This window comes from Fulmarus glacialis, unplaced genomic scaffold, assembly GCF_000690835.1.
Source record: "Fulmarus glacialis isolate BGI_N327 unplaced genomic scaffold, ASM69083v1 scaffold9837, whole genome shotgun sequence".
Taxonomy (NCBI): domain Eukaryota; kingdom Metazoa; phylum Chordata; class Aves; order Procellariiformes; family Procellariidae; genus Fulmarus; species Fulmarus glacialis.
This window is the reverse complement of record NW_009221280.1, coordinates 42,336-70,241: the sequence shown is the minus strand read 5'-3', so window position 1 is coordinate 70,241 and position 27,906 is coordinate 42,336. Positions and strand designations below refer to the sequence as shown.

The 27,906-nt window shown below is 41.0% G+C and overlaps 2 protein-coding genes across 2 annotated transcripts in view; one reads left to right on the top strand and one right to left on the bottom strand.

The window, feature by feature from the left end:
• Positions 1 to 219: 219 nt before the first annotated feature.
• HABP2 (hyaluronan binding protein 2) lies at positions 220 to 8,944 on the top strand (the record flags this gene model as incomplete). The annotated part of the gene is made up of 11 exons (XM_009581048.1): positions 220 to 355; positions 1,447 to 1,557; positions 2,015 to 2,131; positions 2,525 to 2,644; positions 3,630 to 3,801; positions 4,242 to 4,336; positions 4,466 to 4,712; positions 5,595 to 5,737; positions 6,087 to 6,221; positions 7,722 to 7,867; positions 8,768 to 8,944. Coding segments are annotated over 11 exons (1,599 nt in total), but the record flags the coding sequence as incomplete, so codon positions are not given.
• Positions 8,945 to 10,223: 1,279 nt separating this feature from the next.
• Positions 10,224 to 27,906, bottom strand: part of NRAP (nebulin-related anchoring protein) — a 54,225-nt gene continuing 36,542 nt past the window's right edge. The window contains exons 29-42 of the mRNA XM_009581047.1: positions 27,411 to 27,524; positions 25,775 to 25,972; positions 23,835 to 23,939; positions 22,715 to 22,813; positions 21,822 to 21,926; positions 21,352 to 21,459; positions 19,392 to 19,703; positions 15,950 to 16,054; positions 15,166 to 15,264; positions 14,950 to 15,054; positions 13,280 to 13,387; positions 12,304 to 12,615; positions 11,904 to 12,056; positions 10,224 to 10,648 (exon numbers count right to left, since the gene is read on the bottom strand). Coding sequence (XP_009579342.1) covers positions 10,553 to 10,648; positions 11,904 to 12,056; positions 12,304 to 12,615; positions 13,280 to 13,387; positions 14,950 to 15,054; positions 15,166 to 15,264; positions 15,950 to 16,054; positions 19,392 to 19,703; positions 21,352 to 21,459; positions 21,822 to 21,926; positions 22,715 to 22,813; positions 23,835 to 23,939; positions 25,775 to 25,972; positions 27,411 to 27,524 — 2,019 coding nt within the window. The 3' untranslated portion in view covers positions 10,224 to 10,552. The remainder of the gene's footprint in view (positions 10,649 to 11,903; positions 12,057 to 12,303; positions 12,616 to 13,279; positions 13,388 to 14,949; positions 15,055 to 15,165; positions 15,265 to 15,949; positions 16,055 to 19,391; positions 19,704 to 21,351; positions 21,460 to 21,821; positions 21,927 to 22,714; positions 22,814 to 23,834; positions 23,940 to 25,774; positions 25,973 to 27,410; positions 27,525 to 27,906) is intronic.

The following is a 27,906-nucleotide window of genomic DNA, read 5'->3' as shown; positions in this document are numbered from 1 at the left end:
AGGGGTGGCCATGCTGGGTGCTGGGTGAGCTCTGCCCATGCCAAGAAAGAGCTGAACGGCACCTTTGGTCCTCGAGATGGTGCAAGCTCTAGACCCACTGACATCCCAAAGGAGCTGAAGGAGAAAAGGACTGTCCATCCCAGGGAATAACTTCTTTCATACCTCCTCTCCTTCTAGCAGTTTTAATTCCTCTGTTCTTCCACCCTTTTCTTATCCCTCCCTGCAGACAAGCCTGATGACTACGAGTACTACGATGAGTACACGCAACCGGAGCAGGACTCCTTCCCCCAGCAGCAGCCCTCTGAGGACCCTGACTGGTTTGAGGCATTTTTTGGCTACAGCGATACCAGAAAAGGTACCTCTGAGGGGTGGGCAGGGAGGCGAGGAAGGGGTAAAATCCCACCCCTGCGTTTGCAGCGTGAGCGTGGCAGGCCTCGGCTGCCAGCCTGCTCTCGAAATGCCTGCATCAAAGGGATGAGTTAGGAGGATTGTTTGCAGTGTTCTCCTTTGTATTTCTCTTGTAAGGAGCCTGTGTTTTATCTCCGAGTTTCACAGGATGGATTCTGATCATGCAGAACATTTGTGATTGCTACTACAAAAAAGCACGGGCTTATTTGACTGTAAGATGTAATTGCTGTTTTCATGGGATATATGTTTCTACCGAATGTAGAGCAGGTTTCCTTTTTTCTCAGTTGCAGTGTTTTTTCTTTTCTTTTCTTTTTCTGTTTTGCCAAACTTCTGGAGAGCAGGAAAGGGTCCTTGAGATCATTCAGAAAAGGAAAGATAGGGAAGTTGCCTGTAACATCCCCTGGGTTATCCCCTGGTACAAAGAAAGCAGAGCTGGTATGGGGCTGTCCCCAACACTAATGGTTCCTGGCAGCCTGGAGTGGAGTGGAGATGTTGAGTGTGGTGTAAGGAGCAGCACGCGGGTGACTCTCAGCAGGTGCCTGCTCCCTTGCAGCAATAGCCACCCAGGGGTGTTATACAGGATAATGGTGGTGGATGGCTTTGCCAGGGGAGATTTAGTGCCATGTTGCGACCAGGGCAATGCTGAATCCAGACACCTCCACACCAAGTGTATGAAGGTAGATGCCCAGGGCCAGCTCTGGCTCTTAAGGCACCTGCTTCTGCCGCTGCCATAGAGGCAAATCTGGCCCTGAGCAAAGGAAGGGACTTGCCCCATTACTTGCCCATCGTAGACATGGCAAATGGAGCTGAGGAGCTCCAGACCCGAAGCCATGAGCTGTTACAGCTTGCAACAGGCTCTGCAGCAATTCATAGCTGCTCCTGCAGCTGATGAGCTGATGCGTAAATGTGGTACCTGTTACACGGGATGCTGTGGTCAGGAAGGCAGCCTTCTGCAGTCAGAAAATGTGAGAAGAAAAAGCAGGTAATGGAAGTGGAGAAGCTGAAAGTTAAACTAAAAGATTTCCATCCTTACCCTAGCAGACCCATGCTCCTCCAACCCCTGCAAGAACAATGGTAGGTGTGAAAACAGAGGAAGCAGCTTCAGCTGCCTCTGCCCTGAGCCGTATGCTGGGACTACGTGCGAGAAAGGTAATTGCTCTTCTGCTAACCGACACTCCTCATTTTGGCAACTAATGTTAGTGTTACGGTTCTGTCAATGGAAGCCAACACAGGGCTTTATAAACCCACTGTTTGCTGGGGTGAGGGTTTTGACAGCCCACCACAGCCACGTTCATAGGTCTTACACTTAGCTTCTCGTCCAGACCAAAGTCTGTCTGAAGTGGAATCCAGTAAAATAGACTTTAGGTATGCAGAAAACACTTCTATATCCCCTGCCAGGTGGGCAGTGGTGAGCTGCTCGTTGGTCCTGCAGATTTTTTTCCATAGATAATGTGAACGAGAAGGGAAATCCCAAGTCCACACCAGACAGATGAAAGCCTCCTCGGAGCGTCAGGAGAAAGCGTTTCCTCCCATGATCTCTGCTAGAGCACAGCTCTTACGCACATGCAAATGCTGATGAAATACCTCGTGTCTCTGTTTTCCACAGTGAAGGACATCTGTTTGGAGAAGAGGTGCCATGGGGGAGACTGCCTGATTACATTAACCCCACCTTATTTTCAGTGCAGCTGCAATCACCCCTACAAGACACCCGACTGCCAACAAGGTGAGCACAGCCCCATCAGAAAAGGCTCCCGCTTAGTAGGGCTCTGAGTGAATTGCGGTGTGGACAGCACCGGTGGGGTCGCCTCACCGCAGACGGTCAGCAGTGGGACATCACATGCAGCCCACCACACAGGGTGGTCCTGCCCTGCTCATCCAGCCTGAGTCTGCTATGGCTGCCATCCTTGGAGCTGGTCAGTGATGAGTCATGCTTGATTTTCAAGGTGGTGGCTCACTCACTGGTGAGACCCCTGATGATAAGTGTTTTTCAAGAGTTCGTAAGAACTTGAAGGCAAGAGGCTAAGTGGGAGCTCTCCCCAGTTTCCATCGGGCATGCGAGTGGCTGTATAACGTTCAGCAGAGTGACAAGGCTGTTCTGTGTTTTCCACATTGACAGCATCTTCACCGTGCAGACCAAACCCGTGCAAAAATGGAGGTACCTGCGTACGGCACAGAATCAGATCGAAATTCACCTGCAAGTGCCCCGAACTTTTCAGAGGGAGATTCTGTGAGATCGGTACGTCATGGCTCCAGGGGAGAGGGGAGGGACGAAGCCTCCAGACAGCCACGGGCTGGCTTCACCCTGCAGTCAGACTGACTGATGCCATCATCGCACCAAGTACCTGACTGCACCTGGGGCACCGGTCTCCCCGGGGAGGGTGTTGGAGGAAGAGGCTGACTTATGCAGCCACCGTCAGCAAAGGGGCTCAAAACAGTTCCCATACTGATGTTTTCCAAGTGTGCTTCAGCAAGGTCCCACTGGTATATAATGAGCGAGCACGTTTCCCAGAGGTTGCATGTATCCCATGGAGAAGGAACGTCGGGCTTTCCTTAAACACCCAAAAGCTGAGTAGTGAAGATTCATGTCCAGTTGCTCGTGATTCCCCAGGCTGGGAGGACAGCCACTGACACGGGTGGGTGGCCAAGGGCATGGGATTACCCCAGCCTGCATGAGGAGCCTTCTGCCTCTGCAGCACCACCATGGGCACCATACATATGTTTCCAAGGAGAAGGATTTTTTTCTTTTTTTTTAAAAGTCAAAATCCATGTACTATTACCTGCTCCACATTGCAGGTGACTGTTCCTCCACCTCACCTAAAGGTTAGGTTCACAATCCCACAACCTTCCTTTTGGCTCATCCATTGCCCTAGCATGATAGCAGCTCTGTTCCCACTTCTGTCTAATCCTGCCGATAACACTTCTTGCCCAGGCCATTGACAGAGAGATTCTGCTTTGGCATTAAGACACCTCTTAGCTGCTAGGTCTTTACCAGGCAAAGAGTTTTCAGGCATTTGAAGTCAATCAAGCTTCAAGCTGGATAGATGTTGGGACACTACTCTTATTTCTGGCCTACGTAGGATAAGGGATATCATTACATGGCCCAGTAGGTCCTTCTGATCCTCCATAAAATGAACATAGGGCAAGGAAGGGAAGGAAGAGGAACCATTTTGGGCAAGGAACAACACAAAAGTCATTTTCATATCAGCATTGCCTTCCTACAGGACTGGATGACTGTTATGAAGAGGCCTCCCCTAAGTACAGAGGAAGAGTGAACCAAGCAGTGAATGGCAAGACCTGCCTGCACTGGAATTCCCATGTTCTCTTGGACTACCCTATTAATGCCTTTATGGAGGACGCTGACTCTTATGGCATCGGTGAACATAACTTCTGCAGGTAATATTTTGAAGAAGCAATTGTAGAGATCTATATCAAAGAGAGCACTGAGGACAAACTGCTTATGAATTTGACAAACTGATGATGTTAAGATCTCACATCATTCTAGACACTGCCTGTCTATAAAATACCAGGATGTTAGAGGTGCATTCCCTAAGTCACTGTACTGATGTGAGGCTTCTAGAAGCAGCCCTCATTTCCCTGAATCAGCCCTTCTTTTTTCTTAGGGTTAAGATAGGTATGGGGATAGCAAAATGGCAGAAGCTTCACTCCCTTATCTCAGACATCTTCTTTGGCAAATCTTATGAAAGAATATCTTTGGAAGTTTGGCTCTCATATGGGAGCATGAGGCTGCTCCCCTAAGCATCCTCAGCTCCTTTGCTGGTTTTGTGGAGATGTCCCCATTCCCGCTGGCTGATGCTCTCAACTGTTCCCTTCAGGAACCCCGATGAGGATGAAAAACCCTGGTGCTACGTCAAAAAAAATCACAAAGTGGAATGGGACTTCTGTGATATTTCACCCTGCTCAGGAACAGGTAAAGAATTAGAAGTGAGCTGTTTGGCAGCTTGTAGGTGGTCCAGAGCAGCAGGTGACCCCCTGTTACTTAACTCCTCCAGTCTGATATTATTTCTGCATTATACATCTGCTGTCTCTTCCAACACAGCTGAAGAGAGCCCACAGCCAACAGACAGCCCAATAGACCCACCTGGATCAAATGAAATATTCAAAACATGTGGACAACCAGAAATTCAAAGCACACTCAAGAGGATCTATGGTGGAGCTAAGACTACAGCTGGCAAACATCCCTGGATGGCATCTCTGCAGATAAAGACTTCAAAAAGGAGCAGACATTTCTGTGGTGGAGTGCTAATCAAAGCATGCTGGGTTCTTACTGCTGGGCACTGCATTGAGTAGGTGCATGTCCTATACCTAGGATAGATAAACGTATGAAAATCAGGATGGTTATTAAAGACAGTTTGGAATCCAAAGTATTTGCAATCCAAACGATTGCTGGGAATCAAACTGAAAGGAAAACATATATGTGAAAAAATGAACACATACATGAAAATATACATATACTTTAAATCGGTGCTTGCTGGAATAACAAATTAAACTTACCCCCCACTCACCTAAAATGAGCTAAAATAGTTGTGTGAGAGGAAAAGAGGAGGAATGTAACAAAGTTTTGCAATGTATGAGAGAAGGACTCCATGAAACACTCAGGGGATATTGGGATACCATAAGCAACATCACATATTACATCATAAATAAGATCTCCAGAACAGCCAAAATATGCCTTTTGCTTTCAATTGTTTATGTGCCAGCTAGCCTAGAATATGACATTTCCTTCAACATTTTTGTTGCACAGGTTGGAAACCACTGTCCGTGGAAATTCATAAATCACACACTGGCGATCATTCCAGCACAGATGATTTAAAGTATGCCCAGACAATGGCAAGCAATTGTACTCCCATGGCTCCGTGAGTTACCACTCATCATCACAGCCACAGTAACAGACTGTGTGCACACTGCTACTCTGCCCCCAAATGCAGAGAAAAGAGTATTCATGCAGCTTTAAATCATTTTATTTCATGACTGCAAAAAGTTAAGAGCACATGTATTGTCCAACACCACCGCGTCCCTGACTAAGCCTGCCTATAATGATCTTAGGACATCTTCTGGCCAGGCTTTACAAGAGGAAGCAATATCTTGACTTCCAGGTACTAAAGATGCAGGTTTTCACCACCACTGATAGACAATGTCTGCATGTAATTTACTTTTTTTTTTTGCAGACAACCAACAGAAAATCTCCAAGTAGCCCTTGGAAAGCAAGACCTCAAGAAGAGAGAGCATCAAGAGCAAATATTTGATGTGGAGAAGATCATCGTGCATTACAAATACAGAGAGAAGGACGGCGTCCCACACAATGATATTGGTAAATCCCTTTCACTGAATATTCATGTGGCTCACCTCCAACCTCATGCATTTGAAGTGCCTCTCTCCAATTAAAGTCAATGTAAGATTCCCATTGAGAATATATTCTGGAAATAATTAGGCCAAATTGTGGTTTAGACCCATTTGAATCTTTGGGATGTGAATTGTGATGGGCAGGCAGAAGTCACTGGTGGGGGGAGGTAAAAAAATAGGGGCAGGTCCAGCATGTAGTGCAAATAGCACATCAGGTATATGCAGCTTTGCAGAGGGTTGGGTCACAGCCTGATAACGATGGCTAGGAACTAAAATTAGCTACAAATACTTTTTGTTGTTGTTTGTCTTCTCTCCAGCACTACTTAAATTGAAGCCAGTTGATGGTCACTGTGCAGTGGAAACAAAGTATGTGAAAACAGCATGTCTGCCTAACTTCTCCTTTCCTGTTGGGACTGACTGCTTCATTTCTGGATGGGGCGTGACAGAGACAGGTATTTATGGGTTAGCTGGATTTGGTGGGTACTTCCGTGGCAAGGTGAGCTCGTAGTTTCAGTAGCAATTGCCAGACCCAAGTGTAGACCTAGGTACTTAGTGAAACCAAGACATGGAATTCAAAACTACGGACAGCTAAACCCTGCCATGGAAATTACTCATTAGCAGAAATCTCCAACTGCTAGACCAACCAAACCTTTCAGAGTTCTGAAAAAATCCCCGACACATTTTTTTTGCTTGCCATCTGACACACCATGTCATGATTTCATCTGAAGCCAGCAATAGAAGCAAGAAGGTATCAAGAGAGAGGCTATTGTACAGCTTGTGTGTTTCAAGACAGGACCAAGAAAGACAGGAACTTTCACATGGTTTTCCAGCCCATTGGGTCAGATAAAGCTTTTCAGAAACAGCATCTGGATCTTCAGATGCACTAAAAAATAAAAAAAATCCAAAGCTTTTCAAGTTCAACCAGCTCTATCCAAAACCTTTCTTGCCCACAGTAAATCCTAAGGGGAGAAATTACTATGCTTAAAAAAAGATAATGGCAATTTTCTGAAAAATGCATTTTCTCATGTTCTGATTGATGTGTTGCTGTAAAGCAGCAGAAGGAAAATGTGTCACTGAGGCTGCAGTAGGTGTCCTAGTGCTTTGTGACTGATACAGCCTGATACGATACATAGGACCAAATTCTCCCTTCTGATGTAACTCTCATTGAAGTCCACAAGAGACAAGCGTGTTCATTTGATCAGAATGCACCAACAGAATTTAATGGACATTTTTTAAAAGTTCCAAATAAAAAGTCTCTCTTAAAAAGGGTACAGGGAAATTTTTTTTCCCCCCAACAAAGAATATCAAGTACCCTGTACGTGTTCAAACTAGATGGCTCCTTCTTTAAGCAGAGCTATTATTAGCATTTCAGGAAATCACTGCAGAAATGGAATATTTCCTGAAACTCAAGCAGAACCAAACTTATAAACTACCTTTAATTATCTACAGATGTAGTGCTTTGAAACTCTGGCTATTGCCTTTAGATGTCAAGTTATGTCTTTAGATTCACTATAATTAATCATTGCCCTTAAATATTGTATGATTTTCTGTTTTCATCTGTTTCATTAGCCTGCGTGTTAAAACATCTAATGGCACCAGTCTGAGAAGTGCTGAGCAGCTCGAAGTCCCATTGGGACCCGTGGGAGCTGCAGACAGCCAGCACCTTTGAAAAGCAGGATTGCACGGGTAGAGCTAATCAGAGCCAAATTCTGAATACCTGACTTTTTGCTTTTGTTCAGGCAACAACTCGGTGTCCTGACTGAAGCTTCCAGGCTCCAACTCTAACCCTTATGATCTCAGATACTTCTTTTCTTCCCAGGCTAGCCCATGCATCCCCCCCTGCTCTTCCCCCTTCCCACCCAAATGGCAAGCAAGCTCCTATTTTGAACAAAGACAACATGTAACAGGACTGGGAGGAAGGTGACTCCATTTTTTTGGTGCACTTCCTGTAGATGAAGTACCCCGTCAGCTGTTAGATGCCAATGTCAAGCTGATTTCTCAGAGGAAATGCAATGCACCCAGAGCATATGATCACGTACTGGATGAAAGCATGTTTTGTGCAGGAAATCTTCAGAGACCCAGAGCTGATTCTTGTCAGGTCTGTTGCTTTTTCTGTATTTGAACACTAATTTTTTGTGTCAATAGTCAGGCTGTGCAGAGTAATAGCTTTGGCAGGGTGCTGCATACGTATCTCTTTCTCCCATCAGTGTATTTCAACAGCCATCGTCTTTCTTCAGTACAGTTTGAGGTGTATATCCCTAGAGCTAATGTTGTCACCGTCAGCCATGGGCAGATCTATGGAAGCTAGAGACTAGCCTGGAAAGTTTGGCTTCCGAGGCAGTTTGTCATAATAACCTCAAAACTTGCCTTTTTTCTCTCAATTTTATTATGGCCTCTGCCATGAGCACCAATTCTGATCTGATTGTCACTATCAGAGCTAAGACTTGCAGGGAAAGTCAGGATTGATATTTCTTTTCATTATAGCTAAAGCAATTGTGAAGCAAGTTCATATTTATACTCTTGTAAGACAGGGAAGAGTTTGAACAATGCTTCCTGAGGTGCAAACTACCACTGCAAGCATACTTTGCAATAGAAATCACCAGTAAAACAAAAAATGAGACCAACCAGCTCAGAATAAAGTTATTTTGAGGGATGTGGGAGAGATCAAGTGTTTTCATTTATGCCAAGGATCACGTCTTTATCTTTCTGAGCTCAGGCTCTGAATGCGTGGTATTTTCATGCCTGGGAAATTTCATGTGACCTTGTCAGATACACGTTACGGACTTGAACAAACAAAAACTTACATCCAAAAAGTTTCGTATCATTTGACCTGGTTCCAGAACTGCAAGCCTACTCAGGAACTGAGCAGCATCTGATGGTACATCCAACAGGAAAAAAACATCATTACAGCTTCAAAGTCTTATGGTGGGAGAAAAGCATTCTTATTTTAGTTAACATTTTGCTTCATGTTTTGAACATGTGTGCTTTTTCTCGTCAGGGAGACTCCGGAGGCCCGCTAACTTGTGTAGAAAATGGCTCCTACTATGTATACGGCCTTGTGAGCTGGGGTGATAAGTGTGGGTTAAAAAACAAGCCAGGAATTTATACCCAGGTGACAACATTTCTCAGTTGGATCAAGTCCAAAATTCGGTCTGAGTCAAGGTCACTTCATTAGGAGACAGCTTTGGAATAACAAATGGTAAGCTTGAGATACTTACTTATTTTTCTCATTTCCCCAAATGCCTCCTCTTCAACCAAAAACATTTTTGATATTTTCTCATGGCCTACACGGGTCATCCCTCATCACCATCTTAAAAACAGCCTTAGAGCGTTTGCTAGAATGTCAGTGACAGTCTTCCTGTTGAGGGCTTTGAAGTAAGCCCACATTTTGTAGGCAAAACAGATCAGAAAGTAAAGCAACTCCAGTTCTTCCCCAAATCAGAGCCACAGTTGCCAAAATTTCCAGTTTTGCTTTTCAAGCCCTGAAAATTCTGCAGGCTCAGCTGCTGCCACCCATTCCCTCTTCCCCTCATGCCCCTGGCTAAGGTGTGTTTTTTCTGCACTCATCGGACCCTGACACCTCAAAGCTATTGGTGTGTGCTCCTAAAGCCAGTGCCGTTTTTCACATACATAAAAATCATGATGTGCCTATGTTTGCAAGACTGCCGCCATTGGAATTATCTGAGGAGGGAGGATCAGGCAGGAGAATTATTTTTAAAAGCACTTCTGTAGGGCAAATAACCACAAATTCCATCAGTGATGCATTCCAGATTGAAAAAGCAAAAAAAATCAATGTTAGAATTATCCATTTTATTCCTGATTTAGAGGATAATTACTTATTATGCTCCAGATCTACAATGGTATATATGGGCTTAACTTCAATTCATACCAGTGAGATGTAGGGGATATTAAATACCTTAAAAAATGGGTCTAAAGCTATTGGATAATTCTTGGGTTTTCACAAGTTTTGCAAGTCGAATTGTGTATTTCTTTGCCCAATGATTCTGCAACTCTATGCAGAAATTTGAAAAATAGGGGATTGGTATTAAATAAGGATATAAAGAATAGACATGTTTGTGAACAGTCAATTCGTTAAAATAATAATGTCCCTTTCATCCGAATTCCAGGGTTTACAACCTTCTCTAAGCAGCTACTTAATCTATCAATAGCTATCCCTGTTGCCATAATTTCTAGCAAACAAATTCTGATTTTTTGCTTTGGAATATTTTAAAAAGACTGAAGAACTAATTGTGATCTGAATACATCCTGTCAATCAAGAACAAATTCTCTGATGTGCACTAAAAGGTGTGCCCTTGGTTAGTCAATGATTACTTTGCTTCCACTGGCCTTTGTCTTGTTCATCTGTTAAGCCACCTGAATCACGCTTTTGTAATCTCTTAGGTCAATGGTGCCAATAATCCAGGAACATAAAAATCTCCAAAGATTACAAGTATGGAATAAGATTCATCTGATTTATTCATTACAAATTATTTATATTCTACCAATCAGGTTCATTCATCTGTAGTACAAAGCTGAGCCTGCCAGTCACCTAGTACTAATTTCATGTATAGCTTTAAATAAATATCAGATTCTGTAATACATACAGTGATAAAATATCCACACAAAAATAGAAAGATGTTATAAATTGCAATCTTTATGTTGCTTTTTAAAACAAAAAGTTCGTAGATGCCATCTATTATGCTTCCCACAAAACTAGAAAAGCTACAGGATTTGCAGGACAAGATGAAAATCTATTTGTCTTATGTCATGTTTCTGTTTACTTCTAATGCAGCTGCATTTTCTTTCTCTTGACTTGCAGAATTTCTGAAGCATCAGGGTTGACTGTGACCTGCCGAGATCCTTCCATCTCCAATTGGTCCTGTTAAATCAAACCCAACTAAATTGTGAGGACAGCCAGCGGACAGAAGAAGGTTTTAACAATTACTCTATAAAAATATTTGTATATTATAAATTACCTCAACTGGCAAACAAATGAGAAAAATCTGAATCACTGCTCTGCACTGAGCAAATCTCTATAATGGAAAAGTGCAAAAAATGGAGCCATTCATGTAAGTTAGATACTACACATATCGAAGGACTCAATGTGCTCAAGTCCTAATTTCTAATTTGAGCCCTAAATAAAGAGCAAACCAGCAAACGCCTGAGTTCCAGGTGGATTGCACACCTGTAGATTTCCCCGGGACCATCAGATCATTATCATATGTAGGACTTAAGAAGATATTGCCTGCAGTCCCCGCTGCCTGCATTCCTCAACCACAGTTATAATTTATTTCCTGAGTAACTTTTCAGATGGGAATGTAAATCATGGATATGTCCTGTTTCTCTTGGGCTGGCTTATTGTTTGACTTGTTGCCCAAGTTAAAACTTAAATGAAGCAAGTATTTAAAGTGCAGAACATCTCTTTTGTTGTAACTTAATGTTTCCTAACTGTACGGTCTACAAAGTCCCTGTATGGACTTTTGCTCTCTTGTGCTGGGACACTGCAGATTGGGAGTCATCCCTGTGGAGGTAGGGAGAAGGAAAACCTGGAAGATCCCAGCTTGTAATTTCTTGCATCTTGGGCTGGACAGAGATGGAGGAGGCTGGAGCATTTCCCCTTTGCAAAAAGCCTCCCACAGTATTGGGGAGCCTCCCACAGCACACATTATGCTTTTGGAATCTACACTGAGCCTATCAATACAGTTGCCAGTGGAGATTACACAGCAACACAAATGTGTTTTGCTGAAATTAGGAAAAGAGAAGGGGAGTTGTACAGGGAGTCCCTTCCACCTCTATTTCTGCTTTCCATGGAGATTCTAGGACACTTGGAAATCTGACAACGTCCAAGAAACACGTCCCATAATATAAGTAAATCCTATCCCGTGGCACTTCCTAGTCCTTACAGGAATTCCTCAGCTGTGACAGGGCTGAATTCTCTTGAAAGGTTCCTTCAAATTAAGGTGTACACAAAGCCACAAAGCTTCATGAGGGAAGTATATATATTTTGTTCAAATAACGGGGAGAACTGTAGACTCCACAGAGCATTCAAAAGCATTAAACAGGATGTGTGCCTGTCTGCCTTCTAGAGAGCAGAGCTGCTGGGATTTGTGAGAAGATCGGTTTACTCTACTTACAACTCCTGGTCCATACTGAGCAGAAGCACCCTGCAATCCCATTTCCCGAATGTATGCCAACTCAGCAGCTCTTCTCGCCATTTCGACTTTGTGAGAACCTGGGGGAGTCCAGCCAATGCCTCTGAGCCAATTCAAGTCAGACTTGTATTTTACCTGAGAGAATGAAACATACACCAGTGTGTATTATTTTGTTTGGCTCTAATCAAAACACATGCCCTGGGTATTCAAGAGAGAGCATATAAAGAGCAACAGAGTCGATAATAAACAAATTATTCATTTTCAGCAAACAGACTGTAGTTCCTTCAAGAATGTGATTTTGTTGATAGGTAAGGTCTGCGAAGCACATTGCCACAGACAGCGCCTAGCACTTGGAAGGACAGTGTCGCTCAGCTATACTTACATCGCTCTGCAGCTTGTAGGCCTGCTTTGCATGCTTCACATTTAGCTGCTCAGGATCACAAGTGTATTGGTGCAAAGGCTGCCTGTAGTTAACATTGCTTGCAAGCTGCTGGCTTCTCTTAGCATGGAGGAATCCTGGCTGGTTGAGGTGACTCTGGAACTGTGCCCTGTTTTGGGCATATCCACTCCTGTATTGGTTGTCACTCTGGAGTTTCCCCACTCTGAGGACATGCCTGATTTTGGGATCATCATTTGCACTGAGGAATCCAATCTGCTGGCCTCTATCTCTCAGGAAGGCTTCTCTGTATTTGTACTGCAGGAAGTGCAGAGGAAAATCTTATTTTCACATTCAGATTACCTTCAAATTCTGTTATGAAATGACTTACCCTCCCCTAGCTATCAATAATGCTTCTTGTAGTGCACAAAGACCAAGGGTTTGTTTGATATCAAAACACATCTCCTAATCTAACAAGACACTTTAGAAGAATGCCCTTTGTGCTAATTTTTAAAGGAGTAGAAAGACTTAATGAGCCCAAAATACTCATCTCTCAAAAGCAATCAGAGGTCCTCTTACTGTTGCATTCTTGGGCACACCCAATACACAGCTCAAGCAATGAAGCTCCTCCGTCTTCAGCTTTCTTGCCAGCTGTGATCTTCTGTGTTCAAAGGTGACCCACTTTATTCTAGACCATGCTTTAACTATTCATAGCCTAGTATCTATTTTATTTGACTACATCATAATATGCTTCGTTCCCAAGAATAACTCTTTGAAGTGAAACAGAGCAGCCTGGTATTGGACATTATTAATGGGAGCCTTTAGTTGGAAATCTTTGCACTTAACTGGCATTTGGTTTCACTGGGTCACCAATTTTCCAAACCAGAACAAGGTTCACTTACGTCAGAATTCACCCATTTTTACAGGGTGGGGGTGGCATGGGAAGAGGGTTGGGAAGTGTTTGAGACAGAACAATTCTTACATCACTAGCAATCTCTCTTGAAGCCTTTGCTGTCTGGAATGGGATGGCGTCAATCCTAAAATCATAGCCAGATGCCCTTGTCTGTTCCCAAGATGTTTTATACAATTTCTGTGTTGAAAAGAAAAGAACAAAACAGTCATTTCCCCCTGCAGTTTCTTAAACGCAGTCCCATAACTGCAATAATAAACGTTTTATCCTACTGGGTTTATTTGTATCAAGAGTCATCAGTACCATCTCCAAGGTTTTGATCCAGTTCTACAGCACTTCAACTTCTTTTCTATTCACCGTAGTGATAAAATGCCTCATCTGCAAAGTGCCACCAGGGTTTCCTTTTGTACTTGAATGTGGTTGTTTTTGATGTTATTTAATTTCTATTAGAAACTGTGATGCATCAGTCACATCAATATTACATTGATATTGCCCTTATTCTCTCTTTTGATGCATCCACTTGCAGTGTCTTGGGTTTCATGGCATCATAATTTCAATACCAGTTATTTCAAGCTTTTCAACTGATCCCTGTCTCTATCCCCAGCCACATGTGGCTTCATTAACTCATATGGAATAACAGCCGGTTCTAACATATTTAATGTGACTTTGAGGATATGAAATACATTTACATCCTGAAGAGAAATTGCTCTAGATTGGGTTCTTCTTCCATTAGTAGCTTTCTTAAAATAGCTTCCAGTCTGCAGGTTCTGCTATACAGCCATGGTATCTTAGCTGACATTTTTGGCTGTCCCCTTCTGATCTTATTCATTTGCTTTCTGTAAGACTTTGATTCACCCTTTCTGGGGTTTGTAACCATATGAAAACAAGCACAAAATCCACTTCACATTTCAAAAGATATTCTTCTATTTCACTGGTGAATTTAGTGCTAGGTGGTGCTTAATTTGAAGGTAAACTGAGATGCCAGAAATCCTGCAAGACAGCCTGGGTAGAAGCAATGCAAGCATTACTGTACGCCCTGCTAACAGGTCTAGGTCTGATCTTTCATTTGTGTGCAATCACCCCTTTGCCTTTTTACCTTTTCCTCTATTGCTTCAAAGAATATAAATCCTATTTGTTTCTTTCACCTACAGAGCACCTATCTCCAAACAAGGAACTCAAAGCTTCTTATAAACTAAGGTCACCTCTGACCCTACAGTTAAGGACAACAGCTATTTAATCAGAGAACAGTAGATTAGGAATAGACTGAGTGCCTCTGTCTGGGACAATGTGGAAACAAAATCCCTTTAAACCAACCCCACTCACTGATTCAGTTGCATCCAGGTTGATGACAACTGTGCCTAAGGGATCCGTTCAACACAGCGTTGCAGCTTCATGAAACAGATTGTATAGTCAAGGACAGAGGATTCTCCCACCTCCCCCACCCAAAGACAGATTTAAATTTGTAACTAACCATACCTATACTGAAGGACTGAAATCCTTAATAATAGCTTCCTGCCCCAGAAAGCAGAACCACTTCTCAAAAGAAAAATCAACAGACTTTTCCTGATCCCTCCAGCCCAAACCTAGCAATACATTGGTTGTCCACAGCCTCTCGCTTTTTCAGTTTTGGTCAGGCTCAGAGAACCTGGTTTTTACATATACATGAAAGCTTTTCCCAAGCAAATTTGTTTTCCTTGATGATAGTTACCAAGTCAACTCCCCAAATGAAAAGGCTTACTTACATCACTGATGTGAAGTGCATTCTGGCGGGCTCGGATAAAATCCGGATGATCAGGAGGCAGGGTGTACCTGTGCCTGGCTTCGGAGTCTCCAGCCTTGTACAGTCTCTGTGGAATCAAAAGTCATCGAATGCAACTGATACTGGAAGCAATGTCGAGATCAATTCTTTTATGCATTATAGTACAACAAAAGATCACTTATAGTAAAATGAAACCTACGTCACTGCACTGGAGGTAGCTGTTTTTAGCATGGATCAAATCTGGAGAGTCAACCACAGCAGTGAACTTCAAACTTTCTGGCTTCTGACGGTACTTTATCTGAAAGGGGGAGGAGGCAACAAAAACAAACAAAGGAAAAAAAACACAGGATGTTTCTTTTAATGATATATCACAATTCCAAGTGTGTGATAAATGGAGTAAAACATAAAAGCCACCTTCCTGAACCACAGTATTAAAAACATACTGTTCTGGTTTAGTCTCAGTTGGTCTTTCAGCTAGGGAATGGGGATGCCACTGCATCATTGCTGTAGTGCCCAGGCATCAAACTTCTTTTTTTGTGTATGTGCAAGAAGGACTTCCCACTGAAAATTCACATGCAAAAAGCTTTCGAACACTACACTTTTCACAGCTCATAATTTTTCTCCATTAATGCATGATACTGAGCACGCAAATGCCCCTTCAGTGTGGTTGTCAATGCTGTATCTTTCTATATCACTTCCATAACCACCTGCTTAGAATTTCATAATAGAGTTTACTGCATTTATTTATTGCTACATGTTTTGTTTATACTCTTGTGTTTCATTCGGAATGGAAAATATTCAGCAGGTGTCACACAGTGGACTTGCATCTCCTGTACTGCTTCTTGGTAACTTACACCTTGTATAAACAGGCTCCCACATCAAAAGGAAATGATAAGCTACATTCGTAAGTGTCATGTAACGAGGAGCCTTGATGGTAAACAATTCCTACAGACGTGCTATCCCATGAAAGATTTATCAGTTACCTCACTGATGAGCTCTCCAGCCTTCTTTACACTTTCTATCTGCGGAGATCTCAGAGCCATCCAACCAACTCCTTTCATGAAGTTCAGGTCTGATTTATAGTGATGCTGTTAAAAATGAAAATCGTTAGCTATCAGTTTTGTATCCACAGCTATTAAGGTTTTTTAAAAAGACTCCCTGATTCATATTAACATTTTGAGGTTTTTCATTTGCCATGCACATATCACATCGTAAAGCCAAACTGTTTGCATTTGTTCATTCCACCAGGAATTAAATAATGTATCATATGCAAGTTACAAGAGAAGGCCCCACGAGTGAATTAGGATGACTCAAAGCAGTAAGTAATAACCTGTTTGTACTGGGTGTAAAAGAACCCCTTTTGAAATAATTTTCTGAGGTGAGTTCAAGTCAGGAATACTAATTATTTTATCTGGTGCATGCTTCTTCATTAACCCTATTTCTAGGAGGACACATTACTCTCTCTTTATTCACATTAAAGGCTTGCTTTACCTCCTAATCCAGTAAAGAAAACAAGGCAGACCTAATAAAAAGTGAAAGTCAGTAAAGTACCCGCAATCCCAACAATTCTGACTTCTCCTTCAGAGTGACAGTGGCTCACTGTGTGACTTTAATCCAATCATCCATTTTGGGTTTTTTTTCTTTTTTTCGCCTATATGCAAAAGGACAATAACAGCCAGCTAGCACAAACATGTTGTGCATTACTCTGCTAGATAGTGAGGGTATCAGACAAAACCACCTTCATCATTTCTCTGGATTCCTAACCTGTGGGGTCTAAAGGCAAAGAGCCAAGTACTGAGGTTCTTACTCATCTCCTATCCTGTCCCTTTGTAGGCAAGCTCTGAAGTACATGTGTTAGGGTCTAAGGACTAAGTCTCTGGAAATGCCACTTTCCTATCACGTGAGCCACCATCACACATCAGTAAATAGTAAAAAATCCTGCCTTCCTGGATTTAACTACCTGTTGTGGTGGTGCATTCCCCCCTGCTTCTCCTGGGCCGCTTGTTCATCTGGGCCCGCTTGTTGATCTCAGAAATTCCCGTGAAACCTTGGCCTCAGTGTACTGGAGTCTGGCGGTTAAGCGCTCCTTGACTGTATCAGAAATTCTGCATGGCTGAGGCTGGGAACATACTCCTAATCCCTGGCCCAGGTGTCATCCCCTGATACCCTTATCTGAGTCGTAGCTCAAGTGGAACAATACTGAAACCTTGAGAATTTTTAGTAACGACCACCTGGGACTGTGGCCAGGATGGAAATTTACGGATGACTAAAGCCAATCATCTTGCAAGCCTATAAATGGTGGTCCTAAGTGAGACCCTTTGAGCTCTCCCGGACCACAGTGGGCTGCACCCATCATCTCCCTCTGAGTGGGATGCCTCTCAGAGTTCCCGCTGAATTTTGTGATATTAGGAGGACCGTCACCAACCGCCACGGGACCTGGGCTGAAACGCTCCTCAGCCAAAACACTCCTGAGGGCTCAACCCTTCGCCCGTTGAGAAATGTCAAGACATTTGATGTGAATATTTCACTGAACTTGAGGGCAATTTTTAACAGATATATCTTTTGTACATTAATATAAATATTTCTCTCTGTGTGTGTTTGTGTGTGAACTGATAATAAGCATAATCTGTAATTAAGTCACTGTTGTGATTGTAGTAGACTCTACTAACTTACTTTGTAAATGTTAAATTAGTTAATGATTAAGTGCTGCTAAAATCTTATGATCTATCTTAAACTGTGAATGAACCTTAGACTGCTGCTAAACACATATAATCCCTTAGACGTAAACCATTGACCAAGTCTGAGACTAGGAGTTGATCCAGCCACACCTAGACTCCATCAGGAGTTTAGAGAGCAAGGGGGTCTACTCTGAACCTCGTGACTCATCGGGAGGGTCTCCTTACCCTTTTTGTATTAGGTATAAACCGTTGACCAAGTCTGGGAGTAGAAGTTGATCCAGCCAGGTCTTCTCTGAATCTCACGACTCGATGGGAGGGTCTCCCTTACCCTTTTTGTATTAGACATAAACCGTTGTCCAAGTCTGAGACTAAGGTTGGATCCAGCCGCACCTAAGCTCCATCAGGAGTTTAGAGAGCAAGGGGGTCTTCTCTGAACCTCGTGACTCAACAGGAGGGTCTCCCTTACCCTTTTTCATCCTCGGTCTCTGTATAAATCATTCCAACTCAATTCTAATACAATTTTCCTTTGTATACTTCATCCATATAGAAAGTAATAGAGTGAACCTTGCCATTGAACTCTGTTAAGTCACACTTTTATAAATTTCTATTAAAATCACTTTCTGCTAATACTTTTGAAGGTGATTCTTTAAGCGGCCTCTAAACCACTCATTCGCGACACCTGTATGCCATCTGTTAGCCATTACAGGAGAAGGCAGGAATGGGAGTCGGAAAGGCAAAGAACTGCATCTAGCAACAGCTTCTATACCATCACAAGAATATCCCAAAAAAGTTCTGGCAATAAAGAGTACATTTGGGATAGCAGATAGCAAGTACACTGAGTAAGAAAGAAGGATAAAACTCTCCAGTGCTTTGATTGCCGCTCTGACTTTCATAGCTGGAATATCTGTTAATATCTGCTCATCAGATCTGACTAAATCCAACAAATATCCCATTACTTTGTCTCTCAATAAAATCCTGAGGTCCGTAAATGATCAGCTCTCTAAAGATCTATAAAGAGTTAGCATAACTTTCTGAACAACCTTTTTCACTTCCCTGCTGAATGATTCAGTCTCTTTTCTTACAAAACAAAAAACACCTGAACAGAGCTTCCTGCTACAGAGCAGCTCATGACACTGGACCCTAAGCCGTCAAAATACAGGTACCTGCATCCATGCAGCTTTATGCATGCACTCAACATCTGTTTGAAAGCACATACAGACAATGGCTTGTCCCTGAACAAAGGTACATGGTAAGGTAAAGTGAGCCTGGATGTGGCCCATGCTGAGATTCCATCATTTCTGTCATCAAAGTTTGTTTGAACTTATATTTGCATGAGCAATTTCTGCAAACATATCTGGGGAACTGGTTATTTGATATGACCATTTCTGTTCGCAAAATTACCTTCTAACATATCCCAAATCAACACCTGAGCATTTAACCTTCTGCTCAAAGAATTCTGCATGTAGAGCAGTGGCTGTCAAACCACTGACTGGCTGTGATCCAAACAGCTGAGAGATGATATCTCTCAGCTCTAGAATAAGTGACACGGACCACAGTGATTTTCCGTCAGGTTCATAACATGAGAACATCTGATTCACACATATTCCATACGTGAGAAGCAATCGGATATCTTGCTGCTACATATACATAAGTTTCCAAATGGTCTTTCTAAAAACACTGCCCAACGTCAACACACAATTTGTGCCAGTCACTCAAAGCTTTGTTATTGCTGAAGAAAAGTCTTTACCTCACTCTGTAGCATGTGGGCTCTTTTGGCCCATTTCATCTTCATGTCTTCTGGGAGTGCTGTAAATTCATGGAGCCTCTTTCTGTAATCTTGATCACTTGCTAAGGCCTGGGCTTTCCTGGCATGGACAAGATTTACCATGTCCATGGGCAGATGGTATTGAGACCACACTTCTTGGGATGCCTTCTTATACTCCTGTTCACTCTGTAATTTGGCAGCATGCAAGCAATGCAACAACCTGGTGTCATCCAGAACACTTCTGGCACCAATGTGCTTTCCTCTCTCCATCACAAAGTTGTGTTTATACTGGTACTAAAAATAAAAAAGGGTAAAAGTGAAAAAGTGCAAAACTTAGACTGGCTACTCTAGATAATTAACTTAGGATAAGTCACTGAAACATCTATGCTGTCTGTAAAAACAGCCAACATATGCAGCACTAGAAAGTTATTGTCTGAATCTTTCATTGCTCTCAAATTTAAATACCACAGTACTTGCAACATTTAAGTCAAGCACATCTCAATATATTCTCTGAATATGGTCAAAGCATGGATCATGTTTAAGCTCAGATCACGTACTTTTATTATCTCTCATAGAATTTTATTCCCATCACTAGGAATGAGAACATAAGAGAAACAAACAAAAGACAGAAGAAAAAAATCCGTACAAAAGAGAAACATCATGCACTCTGTAGCCTTCAGATTTGCAAATGCCACCCAGCTATTTTAAAGAGTAAATTCACTTTTCTTGGATCAATAACTATGTTGAGAAGCCTAAGATGGTGGTCTGAGCACAAGAATAAGCACCAGCAACCCCTCATTCTCATCTTAGCTGGGACTACGACTCTCCCTATGATCTTGCATTTATCCTCTCTGTGAAATAGTGATGATGATGATAATGATTATTTATACAGCATCAACAGGGTGCTTGGAACTTTAAAGGGAAGGCCTGGGCCCTGAAGAGTTCATAATGTAGTTGAAATGGGATAATAACACTTATCTACCACACAAGAGAGTTGTGGGGATTAAATTACAGTAGCTAATGTTTATAAAGTGCTTCCAAGATGAAGGGCCAAATTCAGATCTGTTGTAAGTGGATGTAATTCTATTATGGACTTGTACCCTTTAGAGCAGATCTGAAGCTGTAACCAAAAGCACTCTGCAAAATATGGTTAAGTATACATTATAAATTACAGCTAGAAATAATTGCTTCATAAAACAAATACATATTAAATATATTCATATTTTATCACATTAGAGATAAAATATGCAACTAAATACTAGACAAAATGAAGAAATTTTTTTACTAAATTTAGTTTATTTGTCAGTTTTTCTTATAATTTATTACATTTCTTGTGAGGAAGAAATGAACTTAGGCTTTCTGAGAAATGGATACCACCATGTTTGAGTGTTTTGCAAACAACTATCCAAATGAGAAGATATTTTTAAGGGCAAGAAGATTTGTTTCCTCTACTTCAGAAATTAAAGGGACATGTATTTACAGGAGTAACCACTAATTTTCACAGGCAGCTCCTGATTTTCAGAGATTCAAAGAACGCTCAGCTTCTTCTGACTTCATTTCAATTCAGAAGCACTAAGCACTTCCAAAAGTCAGCTCAAAGCAGGGTGGACAGAATTAGTGGGCACTTTATTATGTGAGGAGCGGAAAGCCTGGAAAGGAGCAGAATCCCTCGGATTTGTCTGTCTGCAAATACTTTAATTCACTAGCTATTTCCCACTGGAAGATGTTTAACCGAGCTTGGTTCCTGATTGGCAGTGATTCTTCCTCCTCTTTTTTTTTTTAATTCACACAAAGAATCTCATTCATAAGCAATATATTCTGTCTCACACTTGTCTCACATGGTTATGGAGTTGCTTTAATTCAGTAAAATCTGCTTTAGACATTGTTTTACATGAAGTTAACAGAAATTAGGCAAGAAGGAAGGTTGAATCATTCAACTCACATCGCTGGCAATTTCTCTGGAGGCCCTGGCAGTCTGGAACGGGAGTGCTTCCATTGTCAGCTTGTAGCCTTGAGCACGTAGATTATGCCAAGATTCCCTGTATTTTGCCTAAAGTAGGAAAGGCACACGTAGATTGCTGTTTCACTTTTAAATGCACAAGGGAACAAACAAAGGAACACTCCTTCATTTGTTATTATGCGTTACAGTCTCATTCTTCATAATCAAAGGATTTTTTAAAATTATCTTTGGGAAATCCTACTAACTCAGACAAAACATGTCTCGTTCTTTATGTAGATTTAATTTACTCACAACCATATACATGCTAATGGAGATAAATATTATTATAACCAAATCAGGGAAAGCGTAAACAGAATAGATCTAAAAAGTCCTCTACTTATCCATCTTCCTTGCCACTGCACAATTCACCCTCCATCCCAAATAAGTATAAGAAATACAGAACAAATTCTTACATCACTAAGGTTGGCTGCATTTATTCTTGCCCGTGTAAACTCAGGCAGACCCAGTGTTGGTGTATAGTGATGCTGACTGTCCTCTCCCGCCGCTTTATACATGCGCTAGGAAAGAGATCAAAAAAGAAAATAGCAATTAATTTTTTCTATTGTTTCAATAACATAAGAGCAGTACTTAAGTTGTTTATGATTATGACAACTATAGTCAGCCAGCACAAAAACCAGCTAAGAATATACCATTGCAATTGCAATTGCATGGGGGTTTTTTCTGGGTGAAAAAAAGTTTTACATTAATTTTTACACATATATCATGATGCCAACCCACTACATTCCTCCCCTTGCATTGATATGTTCCCAGCATGCCAAAAGTGGACCTAGGAACATTAAGGGTGCCATGAATGTGTGTTAAATAAAAGGGCAGGCATTTCTGGTAAACTGGCCATATTTTCTCGTTTGGATTTTTCCTCATGTTATTACAGATGATTTTGATAATTTGCCCACGGGTTTCTTCTTGTTTTTCAAAAATTAGAAAAGTGATTCTTTTTTTAGGAGCCCTCTAAAGTGGACCATACTATGCAAATGAGCTCCCTCAACAACATCCCGCAGAAATGATCTTTGGAGGCTTTGTTTCATGTAAAAAAAAAAAAACGATAACAAAACTCTATTGTATGGGTGCTATTTAAGCTTTTTAAAAGAGATTGAACTGCAAATGGTGTTAAATGTTTGGAAATAATAAAATGTGATCTAACTGTGAAAAAGCACAAATCAGTGATGCTTGCTTTGTTTTTGATGTATTTTGCTTTCAGAACAGGGTTTTCTCTTTCCCACTCCGCCATCCGTAGCTCGCTGCATTTTGAAAAGCATATTTTCTGATTCACGTTAGGAGAGCCTACCTCATTAGCAATCATATTGCTGAATTTTGCATGAAGGAGGCCAGGAGAGTCTGTCACCGACGTGTACTTGAAGGAATGTGGCTGCTGACGATATTTACTCTGAGTTCACACACAAAGAAAAATGAACAGAATAACTAAATTGTCTTGTCAGATAAGGGACTTTTTCCAATACCAGTGGTCTAGTATTGTTACTTGTGCCTAAAACTCTACTTTGCCAAGGGTATGTGTCTATTAACTGTTAGACTAATTTACCTTTTGCTACTCTGAATTTGATCCATCCAAGTCTCACAGGGGAAATGCAATGTAAATAAGGAATAAGGTGTAAAAAAAAAAAAAAAGTGAAAAAAGTGCTGCTTTGCTGAATATAGTAATGAGGTTATTTCACTCTTTGGTGTCATTAACCCTGGCTAGTGGAATTACGGTAAAGGCAACCCAATCCAGAGAGAAGGTCTGCACAAGCCCACTGAACATTTTTGTGGGAAAAATGAGGTTCCACCTGGCCTGTGGTCCTATGTCAGAATTCTGTAATGAAATAATTCCATTCACTAGGACACAACTAGGAAGAGCACTCTTATTTTTCGTAATTTCACATCTATGTGAATATGGGCAATAGATCCAAGATTTGAAACTAGAAGAGACTGTAAGAAGAGAACACGACAGAGGAAATAAAAATCCAGTTACAGAGGGGGAAAAATAATAGCACACAAAAGCAGCAAGTGAAAAACAGACTAAGACTGTAAAGTAGGAGCAGACCTAAGGACAGTGTAATGGATTGGGCACTCTGCAGGTCAGTCTAATTTTGGAGAAACAGTACAAGCTACTTATTAGAGATAGGCACAGCCTTATGTTTAGTTGAAAAAGCCCATTTTAAAGCTAAAATAAATAACATAAAATAACAACCTCCTGGGTCTGAAACACAGGAGAAAAGATTGGTGAAAACAGTTAGCGAAGTCTGCAAAACCTTGAACTCCATCTGCAGATAGGACATGAATGGAATGATCAAACACAAGGGGAGGGAGCCTAGCATTATCCATTGAGTCACTTTGCCAGCCCAGTTTAATAGAAAGACACCTGGCAAACTCTTGTTTGTAGCGGAGAAATCAAAACCCTCTTTTGTTACCTCGCTGATGAGTTCAGAAGCTTTCTTCTTTCCTTCAATCTCTAGGGCCCCTGGAGTAATACATCCAACTCCTCGCATAAAGTTCAAGTCAGACCGATATAAATTCTACGGAAAACCAAGCAGAAGTAATTATAAGTTTGCATTTGAGATGCCCTATATTTATTCATCCAAAAATACACAATAACAGTAGTCAAATAAATCCATTAAAATTAGTATCTACTACAGAGAGTTCATATACACTACCCTATGTTCTTGTGTTTATATATGTGTCCATGTGCATACAGCACTGACAGATCTACAGTACAGTTGCAAGATTCTGAGGAGTACTAAGTCTCACGAACACCAAATGATACTTGGGCTCCTAACTTCCATTTGTAACCTTGAAAAAACTTTTCCTAGATACATGAATTTTCTTCATATATAATACATAAATCACAGCTACATATTATTTATTTATAAATATATATAAAATAAGACCAGTTTAGAAAATAAAAGTTGGTAACTTTTTAATAAGCGGAACTGCAGACAAAATAGCCTTGCTTTTGAACACTTCTGAATGGTCATAAGATAAGTAGGGAACACTAAGGAAAAATAACACTAAGCCACTATACAGACTTTGTTAAAATATTTTCCAGACCACCAAACCCAGCAGTGACTCATTGTAAATATTACTTTTCCAAAAGTTACCAATAAGTTACTGGTAGATACATTACAACAAATATTATTTCATTTGATGATGAGAAGAGTGAGGAGGAGGAGAAGGATCATTTTATTTTCTGCTTCAGAAGAGCTATAAAGACCAAACAACTAGTAAAGCACAGATTTGCCTACTTGATGGATATGTGGAAACTGCTGCAGCTTACTGAGGGAAAAACTAGCTTCAGTTAATGAGGCATTTTGGTTCAGCCAACCACTTATAACAGAAATGGAACAGAGCCAGCTCCTCTTCCATCCATGTCTGTCCAGCACTAATCTCTAGACTCAAAGGCATCACAGTGCTGTGTACAGGAAATACCCTTTGTGAGTCGGAAGGCAAGAGAGGACAATGCTAGAGCTTGGTCCTCACTCCTTGCCAACTATTAGCACCAGCTGGTAGTGGAGTTAAATTCTGCACTCTGAGACATGTTGCTGGCAACCAGCATTTCGCTCCCAATTCAGAAGAGAGGCATGGATGGAAACCTGCCTCAGAATCTCTGATTATATATGTTTTCATCCGAGTTAGGGCAGCCCAGCTAGCATCTGATGTTTACGCTTGCTTGAACAGAGTCTGCCATCTTTAAGACTGTTGGCTGAAAGCGTTAAACTGATACACACTAGCATTTTGGAGCCAGACTTGTTTTTAAAATACAGCCCCTCCTGAGGTCTCCAGAGGCAACGTAATCTATCAAAAGCCCTTTGCTCAGGGCTGTGCCTACAGACACAGCCTAACCTTGAATTTGTAAGGCATCCAGTTAATTTTACTCAAGATTACGTAGGGAGCTCATCTCATCCTCAGAATTTCAATGGTTATATCTTGGGCCAGAGTTTACAAGTCTCCTACAAATCAGATTTTTAACAATAGGCATCTTTCTTGTGGAAGTACACATGAATTTCACACAGATGCAAACCAACTCAAATACCAGTTGGTAAACAGTTTGCATGGTTAGCAAGACCTTAAAAAGAGTATTTCACCAACATTGCAGCCATCCCCACTTGCAAACACTTCTCTGCCCAATCATCAAAGACTACTATACTTTATCTCTCAGTATGGTGTGGTCACACATGTTGTACAATTGCCCAATAAGATAAATGTCTCATTTCTGAATGTAATCAAGGGGGAATAGCCATTGTTTATCCCTCAGCTGCTGCTCAAATACATACTGTCAGCTGTCATGATTTGGAACAGAACTATCTTGCATCAGACTCAACAGGGAAATATTGATGGGATGTTTTGCAATTACCTCACTCTGTAGTTTGTATGCATTCTTGGCACACCGCAATCTCACATCATCAGTCAAAGAAGTGTACTGGTGTAGCAGCTGTCTGTATTCTTGTTCACTGACCAAAGATTGGGCTTTCCTGGCATGTACCAAGTTTATCATATCCAGTAGCAGGTGGAAGTGAGTCTTTGTATCCTCAAAACCTTGCTTATATTTCACCTATCAAATTAAAAACAGATCGCATAACTATCACAGCATGGTAATAAGAATTCAGGTTTTCATCAGAAGAGACATTCTCCATATTTCTTCCAATTTCCAGTAAAAATTATTCTTTTTAAAAGTAAGTTCTCTAACTTATTTAACTATACTGGGAATGATCAATACTTATAATTAGAATATGTGGCAGCCTATTCCTCATCAGAGTAGTAGCCATCTACATTATACTCAATTAAGTTGAGATATTATTTATACTTTTTATTTTTGTTAAAACCGGATACGTTGAATCTATAAAATTACCAAACTAATAAATGAATTCTTAATTCACTGCATTTCTAGAAGCACAGCAAAAAGGTCAAGCTACTGCCTGAGGATAAATTGCAAACAGTTATATTTATACTAGAATTAGTACAAATCCTCACTCAAAATATTCGTTGGTCTCTATTGATTTGGTCACTTTCATTTCATCGTTTTAAATGTTATTTCTACTGTTGGAATTTTTTTCACTTCTTGTCTCTGTCCAGGAAAAGAAAGCCACAGAAATCTTCAAAGAATTTTTTTCACATGACACTTCCCTATCAGATTATGCAAATTTGAGATGTTCAGGCTGTTCATCCAGATAATGAACATACAGAGTTATTGATGATCATCAAGCTGACTTAGAGTAACCTGACGGATGAATTCTTCAGACACTTATTGTTGTCTAAGCATACCATCAGACAAGAAAGAATCCCAGTACAAGCCCAGCGCTCCATGAAATCCATGAACACTCTCCCATCTATATCCACAATCAGGCTCACTATGGACAGTTTTGGTAAGAACATAAATAGTTCTTAGATTATTTATGTGCTTAAAGTCAGACAAATATTTCACTGCTTTCTGGATTAAGCCACAGCGTTCAAAATGCACTGAACAGTTACAATTCTTATAGACAATGAACAAATTATGTGATTCTTAGCATATCCCAAGACCAAGTGGGAACCGTTCCCCAACCACAAAAGTCCAACTTGAAATTCCATAAATTTGTTCATCCTTTAGACTTTCAGGAAAACAGTAAATTGAAAATAATCACTGAATTTTGTATCTCTAACAAATTTAATTTACTTCTGTACAAAGACCACTACTAATTCTCAGTTAGACCTGCCTCTGAGTGATACTTTTACAGAGCAAAATGCTAGGCAACAGTGGTATGCAGCAGGGGATTGTGCAAGAATGCACAGTCTTCTTTTATTGTCAAATTAATGTTACTGTAAATAATGTAAAAGAATGGTAAGAATATCATGATTATATCAAAATATCTGGAAAGTGGGAGAGAAGGCCCTAAGTTTTAAATAGTAAGCTATTCCACAGTTAGTCCACAACTAAGTGCATCTTCCATGAAGAATTACTCATTGTTAGGAAATCAATTCCAAAATGCCCACATCTTCTTTCTTGTACTTACATCACTCTGTAGCGATGCCGCATGGACTGAATGAGCAATATGAATATCACCATCCAGGCCACATGATCCAACCATCTGTCCTTTCATTTTCTGAAATGCCTCCTTATACTTGTGCTAAAAAGGAAATAAGAATAGAAATGTGAATAGAAGTGAAGTAAGTATTTGTCAGATTGTTCAAACCTGAATAAAAGGGTTTTCATATTACAGAAAGAGAGCTACGGACAATAAATTCTGGCTATATTCAATATGATAATAAATCTGAATGAACCTTTACTGGATGCTAGGAAGACCTCACTTGTGCAAACATTTTAATTTTTTATCCTATTTAGAGAAAAACACAACAAAATACACCAATGAACACTTACAAATAGCTTGGGTTAGTTATCTGCTATTACACAGGTGGTGGAAGACAAAACTTGGTGCAGGTGCTCAGAATCAACCTCTAAGGAGCCTCTCTCCATCAGCTCTCTAGCAAAGTCAGAACAACTACTCTCCT